The sequence below is a fragment of the Orbilia oligospora genome (genome assembly GCF_000225545.1).
Source record: "Orbilia oligospora ATCC 24927 unplaced genomic scaffold scaffold00110, whole genome shotgun sequence".
Lineage (NCBI taxonomy): Eukaryota > Fungi > Ascomycota > Orbiliomycetes > Orbiliales > Orbiliaceae > Orbilia > Orbilia oligospora.
Genome location: NW_011645667.1, coordinates 676,533 through 703,248, shown reverse-complemented (window position 1 = coordinate 703,248; position 26,716 = coordinate 676,533). Strand labels below are relative to the sequence as shown.

The window sequence follows — 26,716 nt, the reverse complement described above, 5'->3', positions numbered from 1 at the left end:
GGTGGTATTTCCAATTCAAACTTACATTTCGAGGTATGATCGCAGGCTTCAATGTGCCGCTATGTATGGATGTGAACCAGGGTATCAAACGTTTGTGTTGTTAGAATCGAAAGTCGTTCTTCAGATATTATTCGAGATGAGAGGTCAAGCTAATTAAGGCGATGGATGGAGGGATTAATGGGTGGATGATATGGGATGATGTTTGTATAATTGTTAATGACCTCTATGCAGAGGCCCCTTGGCTAGTATCTATCGTGCTTCTTCAACTGAAGCTGCGAACTGTTGGTATTGTCGTCTTCCTGCATAACGGATGAAGGTTGCCGGTAGGCTCTGGGATGCTTGTTCTGTGTGAGACCCTCCTGCACGAGGAAGATCAAAAGGAAAAAATTATATCAACGGGAAAAAGAAAAGAAGAACCAGTGACCACGACGACTAGCGGAAGTCGCAGAGAGAACAGAATAGTTTTCGGCCACTAGAATATAACATCCAGCTTATGCGGGTAAATGGGAGCTAGGGCAGAGGCTCGAGGGTGCGAGGGGAGGTAAACGGATCGTCGGTGTGTGTGGTGGTTTGCTGCGCTCAAGGCTTGGTAAAGGAAGAAAAACCGTGATAGTCTTTCTCTTGTGGGGTTTGGGAGGAGGAGATCATCTAAACGTGGTGGGCGACGAGAGGGACATATTATAGGAAGGACCAGTTCATGGACGGCAGCAGTAGCGTCCGGCTAGAGGGGACCAAAGCATGCGTCTTCGACTTCTTCCAGTCAGGCAAGTTTCGAAAGCTAACGAACCAGCCGGCCGCGCTGATTATCTTACGGGTGTGGTCCTTGGGGTGCTCTGGCCGGGGCATGGTGTTATTGCAATTTTAAGAATGTCGAGATATAGACTCGAGCTAGTCCTTTTTTTGACATCGTGGAGTCGCAAAGAAAAAAAAACGCTGGTCTGAGTTTCGATCACAAAAAAAAAACGGAGGGCCAATTCGCGGGCTGAGAGAGTAAAGGGCCTTGGGTCCCGCTGGCGGTGCGGTGTAGTTCGTTCGGCATGCAAGGACAGCCAGCCTGGCAAAGGAGGCGGAGGGACTGAAAGTATTCTCACACTACTCCGGACTGTAGCCTCTCTCTGACACGAGGACAAATTCAGTTGTACCTTGTACAAATATCGCGGTACCTCCTGTTATCGTATCCTGCTTGTCCTCCCGTCTGAACGGTAGACTAAAATGAGTTGGGCACTACCTCAGAGCTTGATCATGAAAACAGTTAGTGCCAGTGACGGCGCCGACCAGTGATCGAGTTGCTTCGGTCAGGGATGCCCCTGTCGGCGTCTTTGGCTTACCCAAAATACCTGTGCCTAGCTTTTGTTATCATGACATGTCGAACTCTGAGATATGCGGCCGTTCAAATTGAACCCATCCGATGCAGCATTGGGGAACGTCGGCAACAGGTACGAGTTACCTAAATTTGGTGTCGTTCCTCCTTGGATAGAGCCAAGCTATTTGTTTCTTCGCTGCTAGCTTTAGAATTTGTTCTTGCACGGGCGAGACCAGTTGATGGTTAGATCGATTTAAACTACCCATATAAAGGAACAGGTCCCAATTTCAGGCCCGTAGTCAACTCACGGCGGGTTCTTCCTGTCAGCATGGTGTAACCGCCCCGGATTTTCGTTCTGTAAAACCGGTTTAGCGACCCAATGGTACTGAAAGAATGACAGCCAGTTTGATTCAGGGACAATCACATTAGAAACAACCCATTCGGACTTCCCGGCGAGCTTTTTTGGAGCTAAACACTGGGACCAAGAAAGACAAAGATATGTCTATCGGTCCACCGATTGTCAAAGCCCAGCCGATCGAAATAACGGCAATTTGTCATCGATTTTCGCGTGAAGTTCCCACGACCCAACAGCCACCGTCGCATTGTTCGCTGGGCATCCGCAAACCAGAGGAGCGTTCGGTCTTAACAGAGAACGTTTTTTCTTTCTTTCTTTCCTTCTTTCCTTCACTTTTTTTTTTTTCCCGCAGTTGAATAGCACGCATCCTCGTGATATCACGATTCCCCAAGAGCGACTTCTAGCTTCTGTCGTTTTGCGTCATGTCCCCAAAACACAAGATGACAGAATGTTTCACAGCCACCAAAGCATGTCCCATAGTTCGGCCATTTATTAGAACCCTATATTAGATCCATATTAATACTTCCTTGATCTTTATAACGGGTTTGGGGCTGTTTGTATTTACTGGATACGTGTGGGACCTTCATTGAAGATGGAGCTCACAAGAAGCCTTCGTTTTAGTCCGTCTTGGACAGGTCTTACCCAAGCCTTGAGCAAGTCCCGAGCAGGTTTTGAACAAAATACCCAGTTAAGCATGTTCTGCTGATTCCGTTCCTGGCAGGTCGGACCCAAAGGTCCCTGCGCAACACCGCCTTCTTTCAATCCCTCAACTTCAGTGAGTGTATCAGGATCCGCTTGTGAACAGAGTTCAGAAGGCACGCCGACCGCTCTTTCTTTAGCGTCAACCTTTGAAAGGCAGACCCGCAAAAGCGCCCCCACCTGACATGCTGGCACTGGGCGCTTAAGTGACGGACGGATAGAGACGAGAAGGAAATCACCTGCTAATCCGGCTAATTGACCAAGCTCTCGGGGATAGATCCGATGTTGAAGTAGCTTAGTGAACGTATTCGTTGTTGGACTGGATCACCTTGAAATTAACTTTAGGGCCGTTCCGAATTCCTTGTCAAATAGTTGCATCGGCTTGCTGGCTAGCTAGCGTCGATGTATGGGCACCAGCGAGCGAACGAGGCACCCGATAACCGGTTGCAGTTGTGAGTGACGGGTCATTAGAGTGCCAGAGCTGACTGGGCTGCACTCTAACCCACCATACATATCCTATATATTCTACGTATTCAGGCATGTAATAAAGTATGTAGTCTGTAAGTACCGATGTAAGTACTTACATATAGATGCGCATACATTTCTGCACACCCGAAACCCAGGCTGAATTGATTGATTGAGGACTAGTCTCGTAGTCACGATACAGACGGCATGAAAGGGTGTGTGCGTGTGTGTCCACGTCTGGTTTTTTTTCCTTTTGAGATGGAATGATGCCTTTTTTTAGAGCCTGTGGGGAAGGTGTCGAAGAGATGGTGTGAAAGTTAGCTAGCTAGTTAGCTAAGCTACGGTGTACTGTGAGTACTTGACATGGAGCGAGGTTAACTAGGTCGTTTGGTGCCGGAGCAAGGGGGCCAATTTCGGGCTTTCGTAAGTGTCCCAGCAGCCCAATGCAACACCATACTCTGTCATCCTCATCATGCATCCACGCTAGTCTTAGCTGGACGGTCTACTCTGGATTCACGTATAACGGGACAGGATACATGTAATGTACATACTATCCTTCACGACTCTGATTTGCCGGGAGCCTGTATTTTGAATTCCATCGATGCAATGATTTAATATTTGCCTTGTTAGAGATGCATCGCATCGGCATATCTTGGAATTTGGGACGGTTTAGTGCGACACGAGCACTCAATTAGCTCGCAACCTTAAAGGCTCTCTCGCTAGCAGGTATGTACACAGTAGATTGCATGAGGTTTCCGGCTCGAATACGGGCCCGGCCCGGTCGGTGAACTAGGGACATTCCTTCACGGGCGGACGGTGCCATCACTAGCTCGATATTGAGCCGAACTAACAAGACTGTATATGTTACCAAATATATGCCCGCTTGATGCCGGCTTTGCCTCCAGACATGAGATATCGAACCCGTTATTCTTCGCCCAGGACGTCTAGGTAAGGTTTCTCCCATGCCTCTCCCTTGAGACATCTACAGCATCTTCTTTTCTTATTCGTTGACAGGCATCCTGATTACCGACGGCTCCACATTTGATACCGTTCCGCCTTCCCCGAACATGCGAAGAGGGCAGGATCAGGCCATGGATGATTATTGGCCTGTCAACCCCCCACATAGAGCCAAAGTCTAGCGAATCACACGACACGAACAGCCCTGCGCGGCTTAATTCTCTTTTCTGAGGCTACATATTTTGGTGTGAAGCTAACTGCGAGCTGGTCCAATGATGGGCAGCGCAGGTATATCCAATCCATCCATCCATCCATCGCATTGCATATTGTCATGTCGATTCCCACAACGAAAGTATGTTCTTCAAGATCGAAATTTTCGGGATAAACAGCCTGGTCGGAAATTGTATCCCATTCCTATCCGAACGCCTTCAAAAAATTGTTCATGGGCAGTTATACGACCAAATCTAAGCTTGTGTGTGAAGTTGCCGTGCATAACTAATTAAATGCCAGTTTTCAAATCCGTCGATGGTTGCTAGCTCAATATGGATGCTGCAAATCGTCAACTATTCGCAAGCTTTTCGGTCAGGAAAGGCCTGGCCTAAACTCGCCCACTAGTTATGAGAAAGTGAGTGCGAACCGCTGAACAAGCCAATCACCACTTTACCGGGACCCTGCTTTTGTTCAGGCAAGGGAAACCACCCAACGAGCATGACGAGGCAACTCGTCTCCACCCGAACAAACACGCTGGAACGGAATATGATCCGGCCAATTGGTTGAGAAAGTAAATGCTCTCGCTGGGTACCTGGGACGATGAGATCGTGCTGCAGCTGAAGAAACGGGAGACGCACGGCCCTTTGTCCTAGACTTCACACCTTGATGACTCCTTGAGGTAATTACCAGCGATGGTTCTGGAGAACCCAAGGAATCTTGAAATTCCACCCTTCGCCTACCGGTCCTATACAAGGAAAAGTGAACCACTTTAATGCGGCTGATTTACAGAGTGGAAATCTGGGGTACGAAATGCAAAAGATCGGATGCGGTCCTTGCAACCACGAAAGCTAACTCCAACGCAGATAAGCTCCCGACCAACCTATTCAATCATTTGACTGAGCAATTATGCCTCCCGAAATACAAAGCAAGAGGTGGCAATAAGAGTAAAAATCCCCTTCAGGATTATAGTTCCGTCTATCACACGGCGTGCAGAATGCAGCTAGCTTCAAGCCGCCGCCTTCTATGTACCCCAACCGCTAAACATTCCAGTCCAAAGCTCCTATTCCATTGATTTGCATGCCCCGGCCTGATAACCTTTCAACAGGGGTCTCGCCTTACCATGCGGAGAGGTGGGACCGTGAAAGACTGGTTAATTATTGGTGTTTTGCTTCGCCGTGGTCGAGCTTTTGTGTGGTATCAGTTGCGGACGCCCATAACAATATTATGACCGGCCTCCCACCTAATTATGAGAACGTAGTCAGCTCCCATGGCCGTCTTCCACATCTGCTATGTATATTTTAATGATTTGAGGCTGAAGTCGCACATCGTTAACAATGTAAACTATTGCAGTTTGCATATGATCAGCATGATTCCTGCTTTACCGAATTCAAAGACTGGGGAAAATCGCAACGTTTATGCTCTATTCCTGCACCTCTCCGCAAATGTACACACCTGCGGTAGGCTTCCATACCAAAAGCAATCATGACTTAAAGAGCTTTTCCGTGGACACTTTACGGCCGTGCTAGCTGTGCGCACTCCTCGGAGAGAAAAGAACAAGTTAATTGGCCAAGTGTCGTTCACGGCCTTAGAGTTCGGATTTGTGAGGGCGCACCGCTAATAGCTAATCTAATATTAATCACCATGCAGGTTCTCAGTCTTTTATTTATCTTCCGATCATAGAGGAAAGTGTAGGCAGGCATGGTAAGCTGCCTGAAATCGACCACCGATGGATGCTGATCTTCAAAACAAGTACCTATACCCTGCAGTCCCGAGCAAACTTTTGATAATGGTTGCCAAAAAATACATTTTACCTGCAGCTTGTTGCATGTTGTTTTACATAGTAATGGTGTGGCCGATGTGATATTTATCTTCCGGGATGCTGGGAACAGGGCGTTTGGCATGTGCAAGCAACTTCGAAGTCCGGTCAGAGTTCACACAGCCTTCTTTTAACAAGCAAACTACCAAACTTTCAGATGGAAGAACCTATCAGATATTTTGACACGTCTTCATTTTTATGCGTAATACCCTGCTACCAAAGGGAGAATCGTTTCTCCTTGTTCCTTGCACAACATCACTCCGCGCAACATGTAGACTGGCCATTAATCGGAGATATTGAGGCCTAGAAACCCCGTGTGTCCTGCATCGATGTATGTATCGATGTATCGGTCAATTTTCCAGCCTCTCCGGGGGGAATTCCGCTGCCTAGCAGTTATTATTGGTTCTATCTACTAGAAATATAACTATAACGATATACCAATATCGAACCAATGAACATCGATGCACATAACTTGCTCCTAGAACCGAGAGAACAAATTTGACCCGGTGCCGCCTTGGTCTACTTCAATCTATAGAGCGAGGGACCCCGAATTAATGAGCCATCCTCTTTCCGTACAAGCCCCCCGACATCCAGATGGCAATATATTCATAAAGCTGGCCTGGTATTCCCTAATATTCATTTTTGTTGCCCCGAACTCGGGGCATCGATCAACTGATGGTAAAACAAAACATTCAAGTTCCTTAGTCCTCTGTTAGCTCGAGGAGCCGGCGAAGCAGCTCTTGTTGGTAAGCCTCCGACTCTTTGGTCCTCGGTTTTTTGGACGGGAAGAATTCTTCTTGTTCTTCCTCGTCCAAGGGGTGATATACTCCTCCTATGCTTTCAATCCTGACCACATCAGGCAGCAAAACGTCTATATCCTTAAAGACCTCGAGGACTCCGTCCCAGGAATCTCCGACCGGCACAACGGCTGACTCCAGGTCAAGGAATACTATGTAGTACTCTTTGCCATCCGTCGCTATATGAACTGATTCATCACAAACATTGAAAGCGACAGGTTTTATATAATGTACATTATACATCTCCGAAAACCTCTTTAAATGCCTCGCTGGATATTCCCTGAGAATGTAAGGGTTGCGGGGCTCCAATCCGATAAGTCGTACCAGGCTACTCGGCCTGGGTTTGTCGACAGGCATGCCATCTTCGCCCAGCAGTTCAGGCAGGATTGGAGAATAGGCTGACTGCCTTGTAGCCTGTTCATTTTCTGTTTGGGCCGCTACTCCTCCGCAGGTGCTACCGGACGCATTGTTAACGTTGCCACCGTAAAACTCGATGGCATACTTTGTTCCCGGAGGTATCGCAGGGTTTTCGGAAAGGTCTCGTCTTCCCCACAGCTGCCAACTGGCCATCGGGGCTCGAGCAGGGGCCTTCGACGACCCGACTTGTACTACAATAGGCTAGAGTCAATAATCAAGTTTGTGTATTTCAAATGCCAAATCCCTAGCTCACCAGATTGAAAGTAAGGGTCTTTGGCTAGGTTATCACGACTTCTAATAGCCGTTTGTAATCCCAAGTATTCAGCCCCGACTTGGGTAGCTTCGTTTTCGTTCTCTTCGGCCATCTACAGGACCGATTCACCGGTTAATGCAAACTTACAACGGAAGTTTAAAACTAGAAGAATCTTCAATCATACTTCTGAGAACGAAAGCAATATCATCTAGGTAAATCGTTCAACCGGAAAGGCAATTCTGAGCAGAGAGGTGCAAGAATCGACTCCACAAGCAAGATAAAAGAAAAAAGCGCCAGATGCGTAATATAGGATTTGCGAATTCATGGATGTATCAAGACCTAGCCGTACCAACCTAATGCTGGTGGTGATCGATTGTTGTTAACTTTGGCAGGATGTCATACAAAACTTCGCACCTCTATTATGCTATATACCTAGGTACTTACTAATATAAATATAGACATGCTGCAGTAGATATTCGCATCAAAAGGATCTGCGAATGTTTGATTTTTTTTAAAAAGATCTGCTCTCTTAAAATTCGGAGATGAGTGACCTGGTCATGAGCGGATCGTTTTCCCTAGAATACTCAATATCCTGAGCAACGTTTTATAAATTGCAACAAGGCTAGCTATACATCTCATATAAGAATATAGTCTTGTAGCTACGTAGTAATACAAATTTATAACTAAGTACACTTCCCGCGAGGTTTGATATCATGATGCCGTACTGAATACATACGTCGGGCGCCCTCTTAAATTCGTAATCCCCAGATCCGGAAATAATCAAGCTCATACTCGGGCACCCATGATTGAAACCCAAGGGGTCCGTTCATCTGTCCGTTTTTTTTCCAACTGCGCAAAATTTCAGCCTAAATTCTCGCAGATCGCCAGCATCACTAACTATGCTTACAGGTTTTTTATTGGCAAAGCGTTGTCTCGTGCACTGATGTGAGGGGTACCTTGAAAATCGAAAATCGGTAACGAGAATGGACAAATTAGATTATATCAATGCCGATATATTAGAACTGCATTTTTCTTATTCTTTTCTCCCTTTTGCTTATCCCTGGTTTTTTATAACGGGAAAAGCTGTAGATCTCACACGTCTACGAATATACCAAAAGGTATCTGGTTAACATGTAATTTAATTTGAAGATAACAACAATTTTGATTTTGCAATAGACAAAACGGAAATACCCAAGTAATTTCACGACATGTGAATTGCGATAAGAACGCAGAATTTACCAAAAGCCCCATGCACAAATCAATCGGAACCCAGAGTTTATAAACTAAGCTTTCCTTACCAATTAAATTGGCACTATATATATAGACTGCAGCATTCATCTAGCGGGTAATATGTGTGTGAGTTCTATAGTACTATTATTTAAAAATGATGTAATAAGCTTAACTCTGATAGAACACCTAAGGTTCTATATATGAAGAACGCGAAAACCAAATAATTCAGATGATATAAATGAAACTCGTCAATGCCACGGTTTCGTCATGACCTTGCATGCATAATTTCAGGCAACTTTAACGTCAAGGTAAATATTTACAGAGTCTACTTACTCTCTTCGAGGCTGGCGTGTGCCCAAAAATACGACCATGCAACCGACTTACTGCAAGTAGAGAAGTACTAGAAGTATCATGAGGAATTTTGCTCGCAACTTTGTGTCATTTATCACAAAATTGTGCACCCGCCGTCGGTTAATTTTCCACGTATTGTAAGCTCTGGCCAACGAGAAGTGCAGCAACATTTTCTTTTTATCGGCGTATACTTCAAGTAGGGTTGCCGAAGAAGGAAGGAATGTAACTAAGAACTAGTGAGTCTTTGTCCACCGCAAGCACTACTGGGTACCATAGGTGTACATACATGCACACGTACCCCAAAGCCACCAAGTGAACCCGATATCAGATCTCTAGAACCCCTCTAGATCTAACGTTCCGGCGGTAAACTGCCCTTTGCTTTTTTTGGAATCTTTGGGCTGTCGTTGTCAATGAAATTCAACTGGAGAGATACGGTGATGCTTTGTGCCGTGTCTTATTTTGTGTAACCCGTACTTAGAACTCTGATCCATAGGTATGTGACAAATGAAAGCTACGAATTCCGTCACGAAATTTCGAAAACGAGCCTTATCTAAGCCGTTATACTAAGGTATCTTACTAGCTATCCGGCATAAAATATGTACATGTACCTGCGTAGCTATTGAAATAGTATAGGTCTGATACTAACTACCGCAATTAACCAGCCCATATACTTCGGTTAACATTGGATGCCGGAAAAGCTACCATAGCGTATATGCGTATTTTGCCCTTACGTTATGCCCCACTCTTTAATATGGGATCTAAGAGCTCTTTATGGTGGGAAGCTGACTTCAACCGAAACCTCGATCATATGAATAACTACCCCTAAAAGTTGAAATAATAGAAGAAGAATGAGATAAGACTACAATGCAGAGTCATGCAGCGGCATCATATAAAACAAAGCAAATAAGATATCTAGTATACTAAAATAGCGTAATATTTTGAGAAACACTTATATAATAAGATAAATTAATAGGATAGTATACCTTCACACCAGATCTACACGGTGAGATCTTAAAATGACTAGTTCACGGCTCGACTAATTGATTAGTCGCACGTGGGCTTCGCCTTAATTTGCACGACATATCGAGTACAAAAAACTGTTGAAGGTACTATATGTTCGCCGGTATGTATATGCCTTGCATATAAGCAAGTTCATTGTCACATCACATTGAAGATACCATGATAGTAAGTACCTGTAACATAATCTTTAGTATTGCGAGCTTCCTATTTGTATCTACACCCTAGCTATTAACCATTAGATCTGAACAGCCTGGCTATGTGGCCACGGCCACCTTGCTTCATGCTTCAACTCGTAACCAGCATGTCAATGGAATGTGCCAATAGATGCGCCCAATGTATCACGACATTACCAATATGCAGGCTTTGATATTGAAATGCTCCTTGCAGTTCGCGATAATTTCTATGGTGTTGCATCTAACACCTAATTTCACACGCTCACAGCGTGTTGGACAAAGTAGTTAAGCCTGTCTTGCGTATATGTGGAAAAGGGGGCGCTAATAGTAGCGGCTATACTTCCCAACCTATCAGGGTGCGGCATCCCGATGGAGAGCGAAGAAGAGGCCCGGGCTAGAATCTGTGGCCCCTTGTCTAATCTCTCTGGCAGGTGCTCTTGGCTGCAGGATCGATTTCCTGTCACTTTTGCGCTCGTCAATCGTCAATGCATTTCTCCTCATTGCATTCTTAGATTCTGTATCACATTTTCAACAACGTTGATGCCCTCGTTTTGACCCATGGGCCCACTATCTGTGGAGCTCTGACACCCACCCATCTCGTAACGGTTTAGTGGGCCTAGCCAGCTATACGTACATGCCATGGTTTAATTGCCCAAATAGGAGGAATATAAGACCTTCCGGGATGACTCCAACCAACGAATCGATGTCTAAAATTCTTGCGCCCAGCATGATCGAAAGTATCGACGGCGAGATATAGTATGCACTACGATAATGTTGAGCAAACGAGCCGACAGGGGTTCGAGCTTGCTCTAAGACCCTCGTTCCTTCGTCCTCGTATGTTACACCAACTCGAGGGTCCAGTTACTGAAAGTTGGGATCCACTTAGTTAGACAAATATCTGGACTAAATCTTTGGCTGAAACCTTTCTGCGAGTTTGACGAGATGAAAAAATTCCCGACATTACAAGCACAATCCCTGCGGTAGCTAGAGTTAACGAGCTTTCGTGGCTGGTTAATGCTTTGCAACGTCGTGCAAAATGCGAGGTGCAATGCTAACTCCGTGTCACAAGGGTTTATAATACAGAGTCGGGAAAACTTTGCGCACCTAGTCACCCACCAAAATACTTTACAGAAGTATATATGTGTGGATATCAAGGGGCACTCTACAGCTGTGGTTCGAGATCTAGGCAAGAAAATTTTTTTTTTTTGAGACAGACAAGTCAGGATCAATAATGTGATCCTGAAGTCCTGCGGTCTCAAGTAATCCATGATATCAGCAGAATTATGGTCAAGGATCCCTAGCCTTTAGAGCTGCAAGTTCGAATCTTTCCTTTTCCAAAGTGAACATATGTACATACACTGCCAGAATCGACACCCGCACAACATGTATGTACAGGCTTCGGCCCTTATCTGGCACATCTGATATGGTATGAATAGGTGTCTACAAGTTTCTGTAAGCTTGAAATTTATATCTGCAATTAGTGGTCATTGCGCGGAGGATCCACCGCTACCTATGTTCTGCAACCACAATCACTTGACTCCACCCGTGTCTTAGGGCTTTGCCTAACCACCCCATGGTTGCCCACCGACCTCTATTATGACAACGCACTTTTCCCGGTGCACCGGGCTAAAAACTGACCAGATCAAGTTTGACACGATTGTGGGGGACGGCTCAGATCGAAAATCACTTCCTCTTTGCATATTTCCTTGCAGAACGAGGCTTGTGGGACAGGACTATTAATTGCTCTCCCTCCAGGGTCCGCCTTGCCGTGGACTTCTCGAGCATGCGCATGCATATATGAGTTTCCAGAACGATATATCCATAAAATCAAAATCAGGCCATTCTCCCATCTTCATAGCCGTTATCCGGTGCTAGTTGGCGGTTGAGGCTTTGAGGCTTTCTCGCATTTGGTGTCTTTTCTTGCCGATCTCTTCATTGGATTATAACTCTAAGGACTCTCACACGAGTCAGTAGCCGATTCTATCCAAAACGTTGGGTAGCTACCCTATTCGAGTAAGTTGGTGCAGAAGATCGCTCCACAGTTAGTATCTTGTTGTATCACATTTTTTGCGAAGGTCTGTACAGACCACCTTTACATATTCATTAAAGTTAAAGCGAATAGCTACTCGACGGACTAGATGTCCGCTCGCCTCAGCTCATCAAAACCGCATGCATCGCGTCGTTCACTGCATGTGCAGGAAGCCCAAAATCGCCTCAAACCCTTGCCTGTTCACGAACACACACAACTACGCATTGGATAATTGCGAGCGCCTTCATGTCGGCTGGTCCGGGGAGCAAATTCTTTTGATGTCTTCAGCGTCACTATCCGGCACTTTCCTCGTGCCGTCTCACCAACCCTGGTTTGGGGTAGTTAATGCATATTGCTGGCAACAAGCAGCGCAGCTCGCTTCAGAACACCCTTTGGTATCACATCACAAATCAAGCATTACTCTCTGAAACGAAACTTAAGAGCGGCAGGACTGAGACACTATTACGTTGGCTAATAACTGGGAGCTGTCGGTGTGTTAGTAAAGGTGGGTGGGCTTTGACAGACAACAACCTCCTGAATTGTTGATGATTGATTTCACCGATTGCGTGCCAACATGGTAGCACCACCGGTAAACGGAATATATCTATGCACTTCAAACAAGGTCTGCTCTGTGTTGCAAAGGATGCGCGGGTTCGGATCTCGGCTGTTATTCTCGGGCTGGGCAATTAAGGGTTGCCGTATCGGGGGGCCGTTACTTGAGCTTGGCCCAGCAAAAATCGACTTGGGTTTGTGAAATCGACTCGATCTATCAGTCATCTATCCGAAGCATTGACATTTTCAAAAGCCGATTTCATACCCGTTCGGAAAGTACCGACTGCTCAAGCTCTTTATTTTTAGAACTCAGAGGAAAACACTCAGATCTCCTCGCTGCCCCCCACGCTCCCCCTTTGCGAAAATACGCCCAAAATCTGACCACTTTTTGATTTTTAAGACACGGGATACGGGATTAGAGCCATTTATGGTCCGGATGAAATCGAAAAAAACTTTTATTCGAATAAAAGTTCTTTGACCGATCTCGGAAATATGGAACAATATTGGAAAGCCCCCGAAAACTATCCAACAGATCACTGGTGTGTAGGCCATCTTTGATTAACTTGTTTTGGGCCTTTCAATTTTGAGGTATCTTGGCTGACGCCTCCCCAGCCATATCGCGGTTACGATCCCGATGAACTGCATAACCAATTCAGACATTAATCGTCTGAGAGAGACTTATAAGCCGGGGAAGCAAGGAGTTGCTATGTGGGGCTATTGAATGCGAGAACTTTAATGCTTACCCCCGCCGTTTGAACCCGCTGCTCCGGGTATAGGTTTTTCCATGTGAATAATAATATTGTATACTTCTTGGCTCTGACACGATTTGGTGCCAATTGGCCATTTGTTGCATTTTCTGTGTTGTAGACAATGTGGTATTTGTTACATATCAATTCTTAGGTATGGTTGGCGGGTGTTTAAAGTTCAAGCCATTCCGAGAATAAAGTTTGTCTTCATTATTAGACGCTTTATTACTTTGTAGTAGCGTGAGGCTGACGAGACCCATGAAGGCGGCTGGTACAAGACTAGGCTAACCATGAATTCTTTAGCGTGGCGGTTCTGAGACAATTGAAGATTTAAGTGTCCAGGCCTTTCACTTCAGGTTGCTACGGTTAGCTACGCCGACAGCTACTTGGACTTCAATTCCGGCCCTATGCAAGTTGTTATTTGTCTCATAGTTTAACCTCAAGATCTCCTGATCATGGGGCTCTTCAATAAGCTCATAGATATTTCAATGGCGAGCTTGATTGACTTGGCGGTAGTTATGGCGTGGTCTACGTATTTACTCCATCTCACGAACCTAATTGATTGCCTCACGCATAAGGTAGTCACATAATCTGAACCCGATAATGACAGCACTAAGAAGACTGTAAAGTGATATTGGTCGACATTTTCAAATGAGTCTTGATAATTTAATTTAGAGATAGTCCGACGGGAACGTACGCGAAATTGCATTAGGAACATTTAGAATTCGCATTGATATACGCTGTTAATTGCTTCAGATTTTGTCTTGGGATAATTATGTGTCATTCTGCAGTTGGATATGAAATATTCTCTATTTTTTATCGCAGTATACTATGGGCTTTAAGTTTTGGGCATAACGTCCTGCTACTAGTATACTCAGCGATGGTATCCCAAATTGAATGGCCGGCGGGACACCCCATTATGTCGTTTCAGTGGTGGAATCTAGGATAATTCCTGTGAGTTGGGATACCAAATCTTAGCATATGGTTGTCTCGTCGCCAGACTCCTCAACTGTGTATGCTAGTGGCGCCTAAGTTAGAAGTAACTTTTTGTTGTTTTGACTCCGCCTGCATTTCGATTGCAGGTGGCGCCATAGGAAGCGGTGGAGGTTGGCTGTTTCATGAGTTTATCGACGTCGATCCCATAAGCCTGACTTCAAGATCATTTAGATATTCAAATCCCAAGCTATTATTTTTGAAAATAACTTAATACGCTGGTAAACTACTGGAAATATTGTTCAAACTATTTAGCGGCATCATTAGTATATATAATTCAAAATAAATGGAATATCTCGCTCGGCCTCAGTCTCAAGTTAACGATCGACCCGCTCCGGTCTTGTGAACGTTGCGTGAACAAAATGGGAAAATTTACGCAAATTTAAAACTTTCTATCTCGAAAAATCCGAACTCCGATTAAAGTTATCTCGAGGTATATATTTTGCGCGCGTACCGTAGGAAGCAGACGATCCCGATTGTACGTAGAATTCTAGTACCTGAACATCGTGGAGAGCTATTCAAAATGCAACATCTACATTTGTTGGTTGCCCGATTTTGTGTTTACCTCGACTCTCTTCAGCCCCGCCATACAGTGCAGCGTGTCAAGCAAAGAAGGCTGCCCGATTTCAAGCTAAAGTGGACTACTTTTTGGGTTTGCAAAAAAAAACGTCAGATTCATCGCGCGTACCATTTCCGCTTGCATTAATTAAGCTCCCAACATTATCTCGGTCTTGAAGGTTCGCAGGATACTATACTCGGTGCGCTCGCACCTGCTGGGCCAGGGCGCGCGCGCATACATAACCCCTCAAATACTCGAACAAGAGCTTAGCGATAGGTTAAAGCCAAGTCCAACTAGGGCTCTGGATCCGGATCGGGAGTGGTAGATTGCATAGCAAACACCCCGCTAGAGCTCAACCATGTCTTATAAATATACTCCCCACAATTCTCGACATCCAGCATCATCTCGTTACCCTGCGGTATCAGGCCGCGATAGTGGTCTTCCCGCTGGGGGCCGTTTGTCTTATCCCGGTAACGACAGGAAAACCCTAAGGCCCTCTCGGGATACCATCGGCGACACAAGGGATCTATACTGCGATGGTGGCTCCGAAATGTCTTTCGATGAACCGAACGAAGAGCTCAAGTCCACATATGTCCCCTCGAGGACAAAACTCGCCGCTGCGGCAGACGTTATGACTTTCTTGTTTACTTCTATGCAACTCGAAGACGGCTACAGGATTGAGCCATGCGCTTTATCCACTCTTCGAATCAATGCTCAATCATCACCAGAATCCATTTCAGAAAAGGAGCGGGATTTTGCAAGTAAAAAACTCAGTTACTACTTCGACCAAGCGGTGCTATTTGTGGAAGCAGAGGACTGGGTTAATTCGGAAACATGTGGTGTTCGTGCTATCAATATTATATTCTCCGAGCCAGGAAACACGATCCCAGAAATCTGGTCACAGAGATACGCGGCAGTAATTCTTTTACTTGTATCGAAGTCGGTAGCAAAGGATTGGGAATTAGTATCAGAGTTGGAGCTTCTCTTCGAGCCCGACCTCTCTGACCAACAATCCCTGCGTTGGTATGGTATTTGCACTTCACTACTTTCCTGTGAACTTTTCGATAACAATCAACTCGACGAAGCCGAGTCTCGGTGTCAGAGGCTTCTTACAATTTCCGCACGGCCTTGGCCAGAACCCACAAGCCTACAAGAATTACAAAGCGAAGAGGCATATCCGGCAGTGACCCGGCAAGAACTTGACAGTGTCGCCTACGAGCTTTTAGCACTGATAATGGCCGAGAAAGGCGATATGTTAGAAGCAGGGTTTTATAAATCGTTAGCCACGCCTGCTTCATCTGGCGCTAAAGATCAAAAAGCATTGAACGAGAGCCTTCCTACACCCTCGCATCGTTATAAAGAGCTCTGGGAGTCGATCAAGTAGATTCCTGGGTCGGAGCATGCGCGTTGATGTGGGTGGATTTAGCTCCAGTATGTATGTTGTTTCTTATCGTGATATCCGCAGCATACGAAATCCCTTATTTAACTCTCAAATCAACTAAACAATCTAAACTAGTCTTCTAAAGCTGCGCAATGCCTGTCGGGTAAGGCACTGCCGTGTATTTGGGTTTTCAATATTCAAGATTCAATATATAATGTTCGTAGTCTCGCAGCTTAGCATTGCTATTAAGGTGTTATTAATATCCCATATAAATGTAAGTTAAGTGTATTATCGTTATGCTCTTATAATGAACTAAATACTACTGTGCCCTAGTGGGATTTCATTTCACAATACTTGTAAATAAGGCTACTATGCATGTAGCACCTTGTCCCTGTAATTAACTGGACCTAATTATCATTAACCCCCCTAATGTCGTCATATCCCTATTCATGATCAATCCATTCATATCTGAACTTTCTTAGTCTCATTGAGCTTCCACCGAACAGCCTCCGAAAGAAAATCTCATAGCTAGATAGCAAACCAATCATTCACAAAGAAAAGAGGGCAGAAGTATGCCGAAAAAACCGTAACTTTTAAGATCAAAACATATAAAATCAAACAGACAAAGATTTGTTTTTCTTTTTAAGATCCCTAAACGCCTATCCCACTATCCTTATTCCTTACACTAACTCCTCGCCATACGACTATATCTCTACAGAAGCCTCCTTAACCCCTCAAAACCATCCCCTCCAAATACCCAATCCGCCTCTTAACCTCTTTCAAATCCTCCCCTCCAACGTTCTCTCTTCCATCTAAGATCCCATGAATAGATTTAATCCTTTCATTTATCTCCTTATAGTTCATATAAACCGTATCATAAATCTCATTCATATCTCTCTTCAACCTCGCCACATCTTTCATCAACAAATCCGTTGGCTCCATTCCTTCTAACTGACTAATATCATTCGTTAAATCCATTGACTGCATAGCGCTATTCGTTGGTAACTGCGCAAGGGTAAGGCCGTTGAAGATTTGGAGGTGAGAGCTGTGAATACCCTCTGGGAGGGTGTACCCCGCCGGCAATTGATTTTTCCAAAACCTTGCGTCGATTTCGTCGTTCTTAAGGAGGGAGTAAACGCTCATCAAGAAGTAACCCACATTAATCCACTTCTTCCTAATTTCTGGATCAACGCATCCAACCGCCTCGATCATCCCATTTTTCACAGCATCTTCAACCCCGCTGTTTTCCGAGGTCTTTTGTATTTCGAGTATTGAAAGAGCTCTATAATACCAATATGTAACTCTATCGTCTTTTTCAAGAACACCAGGGAGTTCTTTCCCGTTCGCACCGGTTGGGAATTGGTCGAGCGCGGTGAGTGCTACGTCGGCCCTTGAATGTTTGAGAAGATACTTTGAAAGGCGAATGTAAAATATCGAGGAAGCATTCTGCGATGGATAGAGCTTTTCTATTAAACTCCTCGCCTTCTCTGTATTCCTCAGTTCGCCCATACCGTCATCGGTGCATAGCGCAAGAACCCTGGCTTCGAGATGCCATTCTACTCGTTTAACTTCTAAGTCTTGTGTGAAGGATTCGTAGGATTGAAGCCCAGTTGCAGGTGATGACGATTGTGTAGTTGCATTGGATGTAGAGATTATAGTGGTATGGGGTGTAGGAGTCGAGGTTAAGACGGGGAGCAAGGCGGGACTCATTGATTCCGAAGGGGTTAGGGAAGGAGTTGTTTGGAGGGGGGTCATTGTTGCATTTTCTGCGTTGCAGTCGAGGAGGACGTATTCTGATGCGTTGATTGATGACATCGTCGCAGTCGCAGCCAGCTAGTCGATTGGACTAGACTAGATCGAGACTAACTACAAACTTTGACTAATAGCAAAGCCAAAACCTGGAAGGAGAGGGGCTTTCGAGCAAAACTTCGAAAAAAAGAGGGAGAGATAGAGTATTGAACTGAGAAATAGTAAAAGAGGAGAATTCAAACGTTACTCGACCAGAAGATATGGAGCTTTATATCAAGTTCCCTCCTCCGGCTCGACGGAATGTTCCCCCACACCATAATTCAATTCATCCATTCGTTCATTCGTCTTTTCGCCATATTGGCGGCGGCGGCGGCGAACAAAGCAGAAACTACCTACGTTTAGAACAGAAAATCTACCAGGCTTCTCCGCAATTGTAATAAATGATCGGCCTTGGCGACCCATATTAGCCTGGCCGGGGTAAGATACTTAGAGGATGGTATTTCCAATCGAATGGATAAAGCTCGAATTGCGGAGTACGGCTCATGCACGTTTTGTTTTTTGCTTTACATAGGCAGGACCGAGCTATCTCGTGATGGTTAGTATGTTTGGGTCACGGGCGCTATGCATCTAACTAGCGAGGGTTGGGATCCTATTCGCCGGAGAGTTGTGGGTAGTATTATGAACTTCAAGCTTTTTTCCTTGGATAGTAGCTATAGGACAAGAGGCGAGCGCGCGAAAATGATGGGGGTTCAGAGGATTCGGCGTATCTCCGTTTTTTTTTTCATCTTGAACGAGTTCCGTTCATTTAAGAAGGAAGAAGGCCAGGCCAGGAATGGTTTTTTTCCTTTCTGCTCTCTAAACGGCGACCTGAATACAGCTGGTGTTACCGATTCGATCGTGGCACGGGCCGAAAACCTAAACCGCCGCATAGCAAGCATTCCACTTCACAACCTCCAGCAGCATACTCTCCGATCATAGAAACTGGTACTAATAAACACCGGCTCGTTATTACCGATACAAGCCGATGCGTAATTCATACTTTCGTGCTCTTTCATAGTTGCTATGGGGGTTAGTATAACTTCCCCTCCTCCTTCTTTAAACTCTGCAGATAGAATGCAGCAACCGGCGTGCATGCAGCTCGCTAGGATATATATTTTCCCGTTTTTATTTGAAGAAATTCCTTGTTCCTTTTGGATAAAATTATTGCTGGAAAGTATTTCCAACCTCCACACTCCGCCTTCTAGGTCGATGGAGGTGTCGAGCCAACGCTTCGTGGATGGGGAGAATATACGAACAAATTGATCGTATGAGCCGGTTATGATGTATTCTTGGCTTGATATTGTAACCGGTAGGATGGATGTGACACCCGCTGTGTGAATTTTGCGATTTCTGTATGTTTGAACGGGTGTTTGTTCTTCGTCGTCATCTTCACTGTTGTTGAGAGCACTGAGGTCCCATGCGGCGAAACTACCGTCGTCGCCGCCAGAATATAGGGTTTTACCATCGATACTGAATATTGACGTCCATGCTTCCAAACCAGTATGTACGTTTTCAACCTCAGTTATTTGTTCTAACAAAGTCAATGTCGTATCTGTGAATTTGAGAATGTGAATTTTGCTGTCGCTAGTGGTTGTCGAGACAAGCAGTCCATCTGGAGATATCGATAGGCTCAGTATCAGGGTTGTTGAGTCTGTGACTTCATGGGTTGACAGGAATTTGAGAGATCTTCTAGACACAGAGTAAACTGATATTTGGCCGGCCGATGTCGCCACTAAGAGTTTACAGCCATTTGGGAAAGATGGACTAGCTGAGGCTTTAAGAAGCCTTATATCAAGGACAGAACCTGATGGTAGAGGTTCAGTCTGGTGATGCTTTCTATCTATAAAATTAGCATTTGAATATGTTGATACATTAAAAGATCGGACGAAAATGCCCCTCCCAAGAATATATTAGATATAAAAGCGAAGAAAGGATTAACAAAAAACAAGGAGAAAATGATAAGGGAACCAAGTCATACGAACAGTTCAATTCCGTCTTGTTTGTCTTTCATCAAAACCTCGTGGAGGACTAACGAGCCGGTGCGCAGCTGGGTATCTTTGTCGAGTGTGTATGTTCCTGTCACGAGGAGGCTTCCAGCTGATCCTCCACCACCACCACTACCGCCATCATCACCACCATCATTACCACTATTGGTAATTAAGCTAGCAGCGCTATTGGTAGCCTCATCGCAGATATCAGATGAACCGTGGAAAGGCACGGAAACGCATGCAGCGGGCGGAGCGTCCAGGAAGGATGTATATAGACTGCTCACGGCCCTTGTCATTTTTATTTCTGTACCGTATCTCCGTATCAGTCTGTAAATCTAGAAACTTGTATAATGTAACATCATCACTTACTGTATATCTTATTGTTTTATTTATCTCTTTTTATATAATTTTTTTTTTTACAGTCCCTCGATCCGCAGTATCATTTGGAAGTTTTCCGAGTAGACGACGGTGAACTGAGCAAAGAGAACAAAGTATGGCAGAGGCACTGTGGAAAGTGTTGAAGTGGCGGTGGCTGGCCAAACGCGTCTTCTCGTCCTTCTCAACCTCAACCTCTCCTGCTCCCACCCATCCAACATCACCACCTCCAACTTCACCCTCAACTTCGGCTTCGTCATCTTCACCTTCACCGACATCGTCACCGCCAGCTAAAGCTTCGTCGCCGTACTGGTTTGGACGACTATTAACATTCGGCTACTTCCGTCGACTACCGTCAGTACCAGCTAAGCCAGCTGAAGACCAAGCTTCGTCGTCATCAGGTTCAGACCTTGGTACACCGTCGAGAGCTCAAACTACCACATCATCTCCATCGCCATCTCCTATTCCGATCACAGCTTCAGCTTCATCTTCATCTCCTCCGATTACAGCACCAGCTTCACTTCAAGCAGTAGCGATACCGCCATCGGCAGCATCAGTAGCTCCACTACAACTCCCAACCCCACCAGCAACTCCGGAGCCATCACCTCAACCTCCACCACTACCTCAACCAAACCCCCCAAACCCACGACCAATTAATCGACAACCCTATCTTCGCCACCTTCCACCCCTCCCATCACCTCCCAAGATGTCCGACCTTCCAACCCTCCACACAAAACTAATCTCCTCCTTCACCGCCCGCTCCCATAGCACCTCCCTCCCCCTCCTCTCCACCGCAAAACTCGCCCTTCTAAAGTCGTCAGTCCTAGTTCCCACTCAAGCAACCATATCCACAAACCCCCAACTCCTCTCTCAAGCCCGTGATATCCTCGAAATCGGTGCTTTAACTTCGATCTACCTCTCAGATACCGAATCCTTCTCTCGTTATCATTCATATCTAACCCCCTTCTACCGTATACCTTCCACCATCCTCCCACCAAGTCAACAAGAACCAAAGATCCTAGGACTTTATCTTCTCCTTCTTCTCTCCCAAGGTGATGCAGCAGGATTTCATACAGCTCTAGAAGTCCTAAACTCCGAAGGCTCAGGTGATGCAGAGAAAGGTTGGCAATGGGGAGATTTTGTACGATATCCAGTTACTTTGGAAAGATGGTTGATGGAGGGAAGTTATGATAAAGTATGGGAGGCGACAAGGAAGGGAAAGACTCCAGCCGAAGAATTTGATGTCTTCACAAAGGTATTTCCGAAAAACAAAAAACCCAATATTCAAAGTTATGGAGAAACAGGAATAATTTGCTAATCTTTTGATCGGCGAAACATAGATTTTAGTCCAAACCCTGCGTTCTGAGATCGCAACTTCTGCACAAAGAGCATACCCATCCCTCCCGATCTCAAATGCCAAGAATCTTCTCTTCCTTGATACCGAAAAGGAAGTTCTTCAATTCGCTCGCGAGGTATGAAAAGGACACCCAACAAAACCCAAAATCTGAACTGGTTACTAATATAATTCTATAGAGAGATTGGGACATCCGCGACGGAAGAATATACTTCCCACCAGACGAAGAATACGACGGAGCAGATATCCCAGATACAGCCTCCATAACAGCTGCAAAGAGTGCCATCCACTCCGGAACCATTATTGAAAATACAATTGGATATGCCAATGAATTGGAACAGATTGTTTAGATTATAACAACCGATCTTATTAGTCTAGTTGTCAATCTTATATACCATGGTATTTAGGTGTATGTATTTAGGAAGGTAACCTAGAGCCTTTATCAGCCTTTCTTTTTGCTAGCGGAATATATTTATATCAATCTTGAAAAGTGATTGTTAATGTGTACGATTATGATTGAGTGGGACAAAGGTAAGATGGATGCGCATTATGATAGTGTTCGAACTAGTCACGAGTTCTATCTGTCGAGAAGCCCTTCTAATCTCGTAGTGAAGATATGTACATAGATACCCCAGATAGACTGTCTGAGAGGTACATGCAATAATAATAATAAAGGTCGACAGAGCGCATCCGTGGATGTTGATAGTAAAAAAGAGCAAAACCGCTGAGTAAAACGAAGAAATGAGATGCAATTGCAGTTTTGGTTATTCGCCCTTGGTAAAAAAAGAGAAAAAAAGCAGAGTTGTCGCAGTCGCAGTTATAAAAGCAGAATCCATAATATCCTCCCATATCATAAGTGATCAATAGTATAACAAACCTTTCTCCCCTAATAAAGCCCCTATGATAAAATACTAAAAGCTGGCCTTCGATATGTATCCAAAGATCTAGCTCTCCCTAATCCCAGCTAACCAACATCTCGTCTCCCCACTCTCCCTTACGTAACTCCAAGTCTGCAAAGACGCCGTCATCGTGCTTGCCGCTGCTAATCTCGTTGATGCGCCTCTCATCTTCTTCAGCAAACTCAACTAGGTCTTCGGGGATAGCATCACCCTTGTCTCCAATGAACAATAGTTCGGCACCGGGGTACTCCAAATGCTGGGGATTCAGAGCAAGCCAGCGGTAGTCACCGAAAGACGAAGTGATTCTACATATTGTATTAGTAGTTGAAGGAGGAAATTCTAGGAAGGGCAACTTACTCGTCGCTAAATTTTGGATCACTGCCGATGCTCGCACCTGCAGGTCCTTTGAACTTTGGATTTCGGACATTGACGACAAATCCTCCCTTATCTGCCAACCCAAATTCTTTTTGAATCTCAGTTAACTCTTGGTCAACCTTTGCCTTCGTGGTGATGTAGCTAAAATGTGTTGTGTCCTGGCTAGGTGTGCTTCCCTTGCTTTGGCTGATGGCATAAACAGCAGATGCAATAGGCTGGGCTGGTGGGTTGGTACGCTCTCCCATTGTCTTGGTGGTGTACGTCTCGGATGAAAGAAGGTCCTTAACGGATGAAAGGGAAGCATTGGACGATTTGACAAATGTCAATAATCGTCCGCCTTTTCCGAGAAACTTCTTTTTGGGGATATCAATAACACGAAGATTGCCATCTTTGGCAATAGGAACTGACGAAGACGAGCCATTGGTAAGTTGTGAGATGGGTTTCAAAACCATATAACTACGTTGCATGTCATCGATTGATTCGGCTGGACTATCGAGTGTGACCTTTGGACGGGTGAAGAACCAGAGAAGTCCCTTTTCAAGGACGGGAGTGGCGTCAGAAGCAGCACCCGATGAAGTTGCTTGGAGTTGGCGTTCTTCTGTTCTGGCACGCTTAGACGGGGTTGGGCCTTTGCCTGGAAGGTCACGTTCTTCAGTCCTAGCACGCTTTGATGGTGTAGTCTTTTGCTTTGGCGTAGTCGGCTTTGGGGCCGTAGCAGGGTATTTGACTGACTTGGGTGTCTGTTTTGGTGTCTGTGGTTTTGGGGGAGGAGTTGGGGGTGGAGGACGGGAACTAATCGGTGTTGGCTCAGGCTCAACTTTTGGTTCCGTCTCCTCGGCCTCAAGGTCAAGCTCTAGATCTGCAGCCTTACGCTTGCCGCTGATGGTAGCAGTGTCGGCAGTCTGAACGGCTTTGGCAGGTGTCTTTGTAGCTTTCGCTGGAGTCTTTGCAGCTGGCTTGGCCGGGGCCTTAGCTGGGGTCTTTGCCGTTGACTTGGCTGGAGTCTTCGCAGGAGTTTTTGTGGCAGACCTGGCTGGGGTCTTAGCTGGGGTCTTAGCTGGGGTCTTCGCAACTGATTTAGCTGGGGTTTTTGCCGGAGTCTTTGCGGCGCTCTTCGCTGGAGTCTTGGCTGGAGTCTTCGCAGTGGCCTTAGCTGGGGTTTTGGCTGGGGTTTGGACAGGCTCTGGCTCTTCTTCCTCTTCCTCTTCATCTTCCTCTTCCGGCTCGTCAACCTCCATCTCGTCCTCCTCTGGTTCAGGTTCCTGAACGGTGACTGCCTTGGCCCTACTCTTTGGGGTGGCCTTAGCTGTCGACTTTGGGGTGGCCTTTGGGGTGGCCTTGGCCCGAGGAGTTCTTCCGGCCCGAGGAGCCTCCACCTCCTCATCTCCTGTGGCCTTGGATTGACGCTTGCGTGGCGTCTTCTCGACTGGTGCCTCTGTGGCACCCTCTTCCTCCCCCTCTTGCTCTACAGCCTTTCTCTTACGTGGATTCTTCGGCTGCTCGGCCGGCTCCTCCTCCTCCTCCTCCTCCTCGGCCTTTTTAGCCCCCCGCCTCCCGCGGCCACCAGCAGGTTTGGAAGACTCCAGCGGAGTCTCCTCTGCCTGCTTTGGCTGCCTGCCTCTCTTTGCTGGGGCAGCGGGGGCGACCTCCTCGGCAGCCTTGACCTGACGGCCCCTCTTCGGAGGAGGGACCGCGGCTGCCTCGACTGCCTTTGGAGGCCGTCCCTTCTTTGGTGCCGGGGCTGGTGCCTCTTCGGCCTTCTTGGGCTGGCGCCCTCTCTTCGGCGCCGGCGCCGTCTCCTCTGGCTCGGCTGCCTTTGCCTGTCGCCCCCTTTTCGGAGCGGGAGCGGGAGCCGCAGTTTCATCAGCCGCCTTTGCGGCTTGCCTGCCACGCTTGGGTGGCGCTGGTGCCTCCTCGAATATCTTCTTTGGCTTCGGACCTCGTTTACTAGCCGAGGTCGCCGGCCCTCCTTGGGTGGCAGCAGATTCTTCAGCCTCCTTCACCGCGTTGGCTATGATGTCACTCTGGGTGACCTTGGGCGGCCTCCCACGCTTCTTGGCCGAGGAAGCAATTGTTGAGCCCGTTGCTCTAGTCGAAGCCTTAGTGGCTGGCGCGGCCTTTGGTGCTGGTGCATCGGTGGTGTCCTTAGGAGGACGACCACGACGACCAGCTCCGGCGGCGGCAGCAGGCTTGGTAGGTGTTTTCGGCTTTGGTTTTGACTTGGAGATGCCATCTCCTGACCCTTCTGTGGTCTTGCGCTTGCGAATGTGCGCTGTGTAATCTGGCTTTGCTGCAGCGGCCCTACGGGTGCTAGTAGCTGGCGTTCGAGCTTTCGCCATTGTGTGTGATCTGATTGATTAATTGAGTAAACCTGACTGGGAGTTCGAGTGATTAATCGGTTGCTAGAAGTGCCCGCTAGCTGAGGAAATGAAGGAAGGAAGAGATGTGGTCGAAGGATGGTGTTGGTGGCTGGTGGTTGGTGGTTGTTATGCCGCGTTGGTTGGAAACCTTCAGCCCAAAACCCCGTTGCAGAGCAAAGTCTACGAAATATCAAGATCTAGCTTGTCGCACAGCGAAAGGAAAGTTGTAATTAGTTTGTAAAGTGCCAGACTGTATGCAGACAGAGTCGTGATGAGGTCGAGATGGAATTGGTGATGTTAGTGGAAGGAGGTTAGTGAGCGATGAGGGTGGTGAAATGACGTGAGAAGGAAGCGGATGAGAGGAAGCGGTGGGATCGAATTGGATGGCAGAATTTCTGGGGAAAATGAAAACAAACAACGCATTCGATCCAATGTGACGAAATGCCGCAGCTGCGCGTAAAGCTCGATTGCTCCTGCGCTTTCGACATTTCTATGGTATTTACGACAAAGATGGCTATTTACTTTCTGTTTTGGCCCCAGATATTTCCACGAGGCGGTTCAAGTTCGCGTAAGGTATGCATGTATCGTGATCCTCGTTACATTGTATTCTAGTGTGTACCATACACAGTAATTTGCTGTCCAGGGGTCCCTCCCGGACATAATATAAGTCGACATCTGGGAATTCGATTCTATTCTCGATCCACACAGCAAAGAGGGACTCTCCTCCAAATTTCCAAGAGTATTAGAAGCTATTTCGGTTTTTTTATGAGAGCAGAGTGGATTGCTCGAGCTCGTTAAGCTATTCTGACTATTGATGCACATATTTCATAATGAATGTAACTGAACATTATAAACATGTTCTTGCATAAGTGTAACCGGTTCGAAAATCAGCTCTGAGACTCCCAGCAAGATTTGGATAGCCCATCGTATGGGTCTCCGCTCCTCAGAGCCTCGAGACCCAGACCCAGATGGAGGCAGGCCGGGGCCGGCCTCCATGAGTCAAAAATATTAGACAGTCCGCACTAGCTCAGTTAGCTATGTAAACTTTAGCGTCAGCGAGTCCTTTCCACGAGTAAGAAACTTTTATGATTTTCGCGTAGACGTACCGGCTTCAATGCAACGGAAGTGGACCGTGTCTACAAGACGAGACAAATAACTCGCGACGGCAATTTTTGTGCCCATTTGTTCTCTCACAACTTTTTCGACTCGCTGGATCGGTGTGCCATATATGCCGCTGGGCCTGCGATATCAGGGAGATATCAATCCCGAGA

General features: G+C 46.2%; 6 protein-coding genes across 6 annotated transcripts; 2 read left to right on the top strand and 4 right to left on the bottom strand.

The window, feature by feature from the left end:
• Positions 1-6,506: 6,506 nt before the first annotated feature.
• Positions 6,507-7,384, bottom strand: AOL_s00110g184 (uncharacterized protein; the record flags this gene model as incomplete). Its single annotated transcript, XM_011126874.1, has 2 exons — positions 6,507-7,210; positions 7,273-7,384. 2 exons carry the CDS (start codon positions 7,382-7,384, stop codon positions 6,507-6,509), a joined length of 816 nt encoding a protein of 271 aa, XP_011125176.1.
• Positions 7,385-15,283: 7,899 nt separating this feature from the next.
• AOL_s00110g183 (uncharacterized protein) lies at positions 15,284-16,309 on the top strand (the record flags this gene model as incomplete). Its single annotated transcript, XM_011126873.1, has 1 exon — positions 15,284-16,309. One exon carries the CDS (start codon positions 15,284-15,286, stop codon positions 16,307-16,309), a length of 1,026 nt encoding a protein of 341 aa, XP_011125175.1.
• Positions 16,310-17,032: 723 nt separating this feature from the next.
• Positions 17,033-18,121, bottom strand: AOL_s00110g182 (uncharacterized protein; the record flags this gene model as incomplete). Its single annotated transcript, XM_011126872.1, has 1 exon — positions 17,033-18,121. The coding sequence occupies one exon, from the start codon at positions 18,119-18,121 to the stop codon at positions 17,033-17,035; it is 1,089 nt and encodes a 362-aa protein (XP_011125174.1).
• Positions 18,122-18,999: 878 nt separating this feature from the next.
• AOL_s00110g181 (uncharacterized protein) lies at positions 19,000-20,378 on the bottom strand (the record flags this gene model as incomplete). Its single annotated transcript, XM_011126871.1, has 2 exons — positions 19,000-19,930; positions 20,077-20,378. 2 exons carry the CDS (start codon positions 20,376-20,378, stop codon positions 19,000-19,002), a joined length of 1,233 nt encoding a protein of 410 aa, XP_011125173.1.
• A 197-nt stretch (positions 20,379-20,575) lies between these two features.
• Positions 20,576-22,161, top strand: AOL_s00110g180 (uncharacterized protein; the record flags this gene model as incomplete). Its single annotated transcript, XM_011126870.1, has 3 exons — positions 20,576-21,712; positions 21,798-21,929; positions 21,991-22,161. The coding sequence occupies 3 exons, from the start codon at positions 20,576-20,578 to the stop codon at positions 22,159-22,161; spliced, it is 1,440 nt and encodes a 479-aa protein (XP_011125172.1).
• A 604-nt stretch (positions 22,162-22,765) lies between these two features.
• AOL_s00110g179 (uncharacterized protein) lies at positions 22,766-25,424 on the bottom strand (the record flags this gene model as incomplete). Its single annotated transcript, XM_011126869.1, has 2 exons — positions 22,766-23,015; positions 23,068-25,424. 2 exons carry the CDS (start codon positions 25,422-25,424, stop codon positions 22,766-22,768), a joined length of 2,607 nt encoding a protein of 868 aa, XP_011125171.1.
• Positions 25,425-26,716: the final 1,292 nt, after the last annotated feature.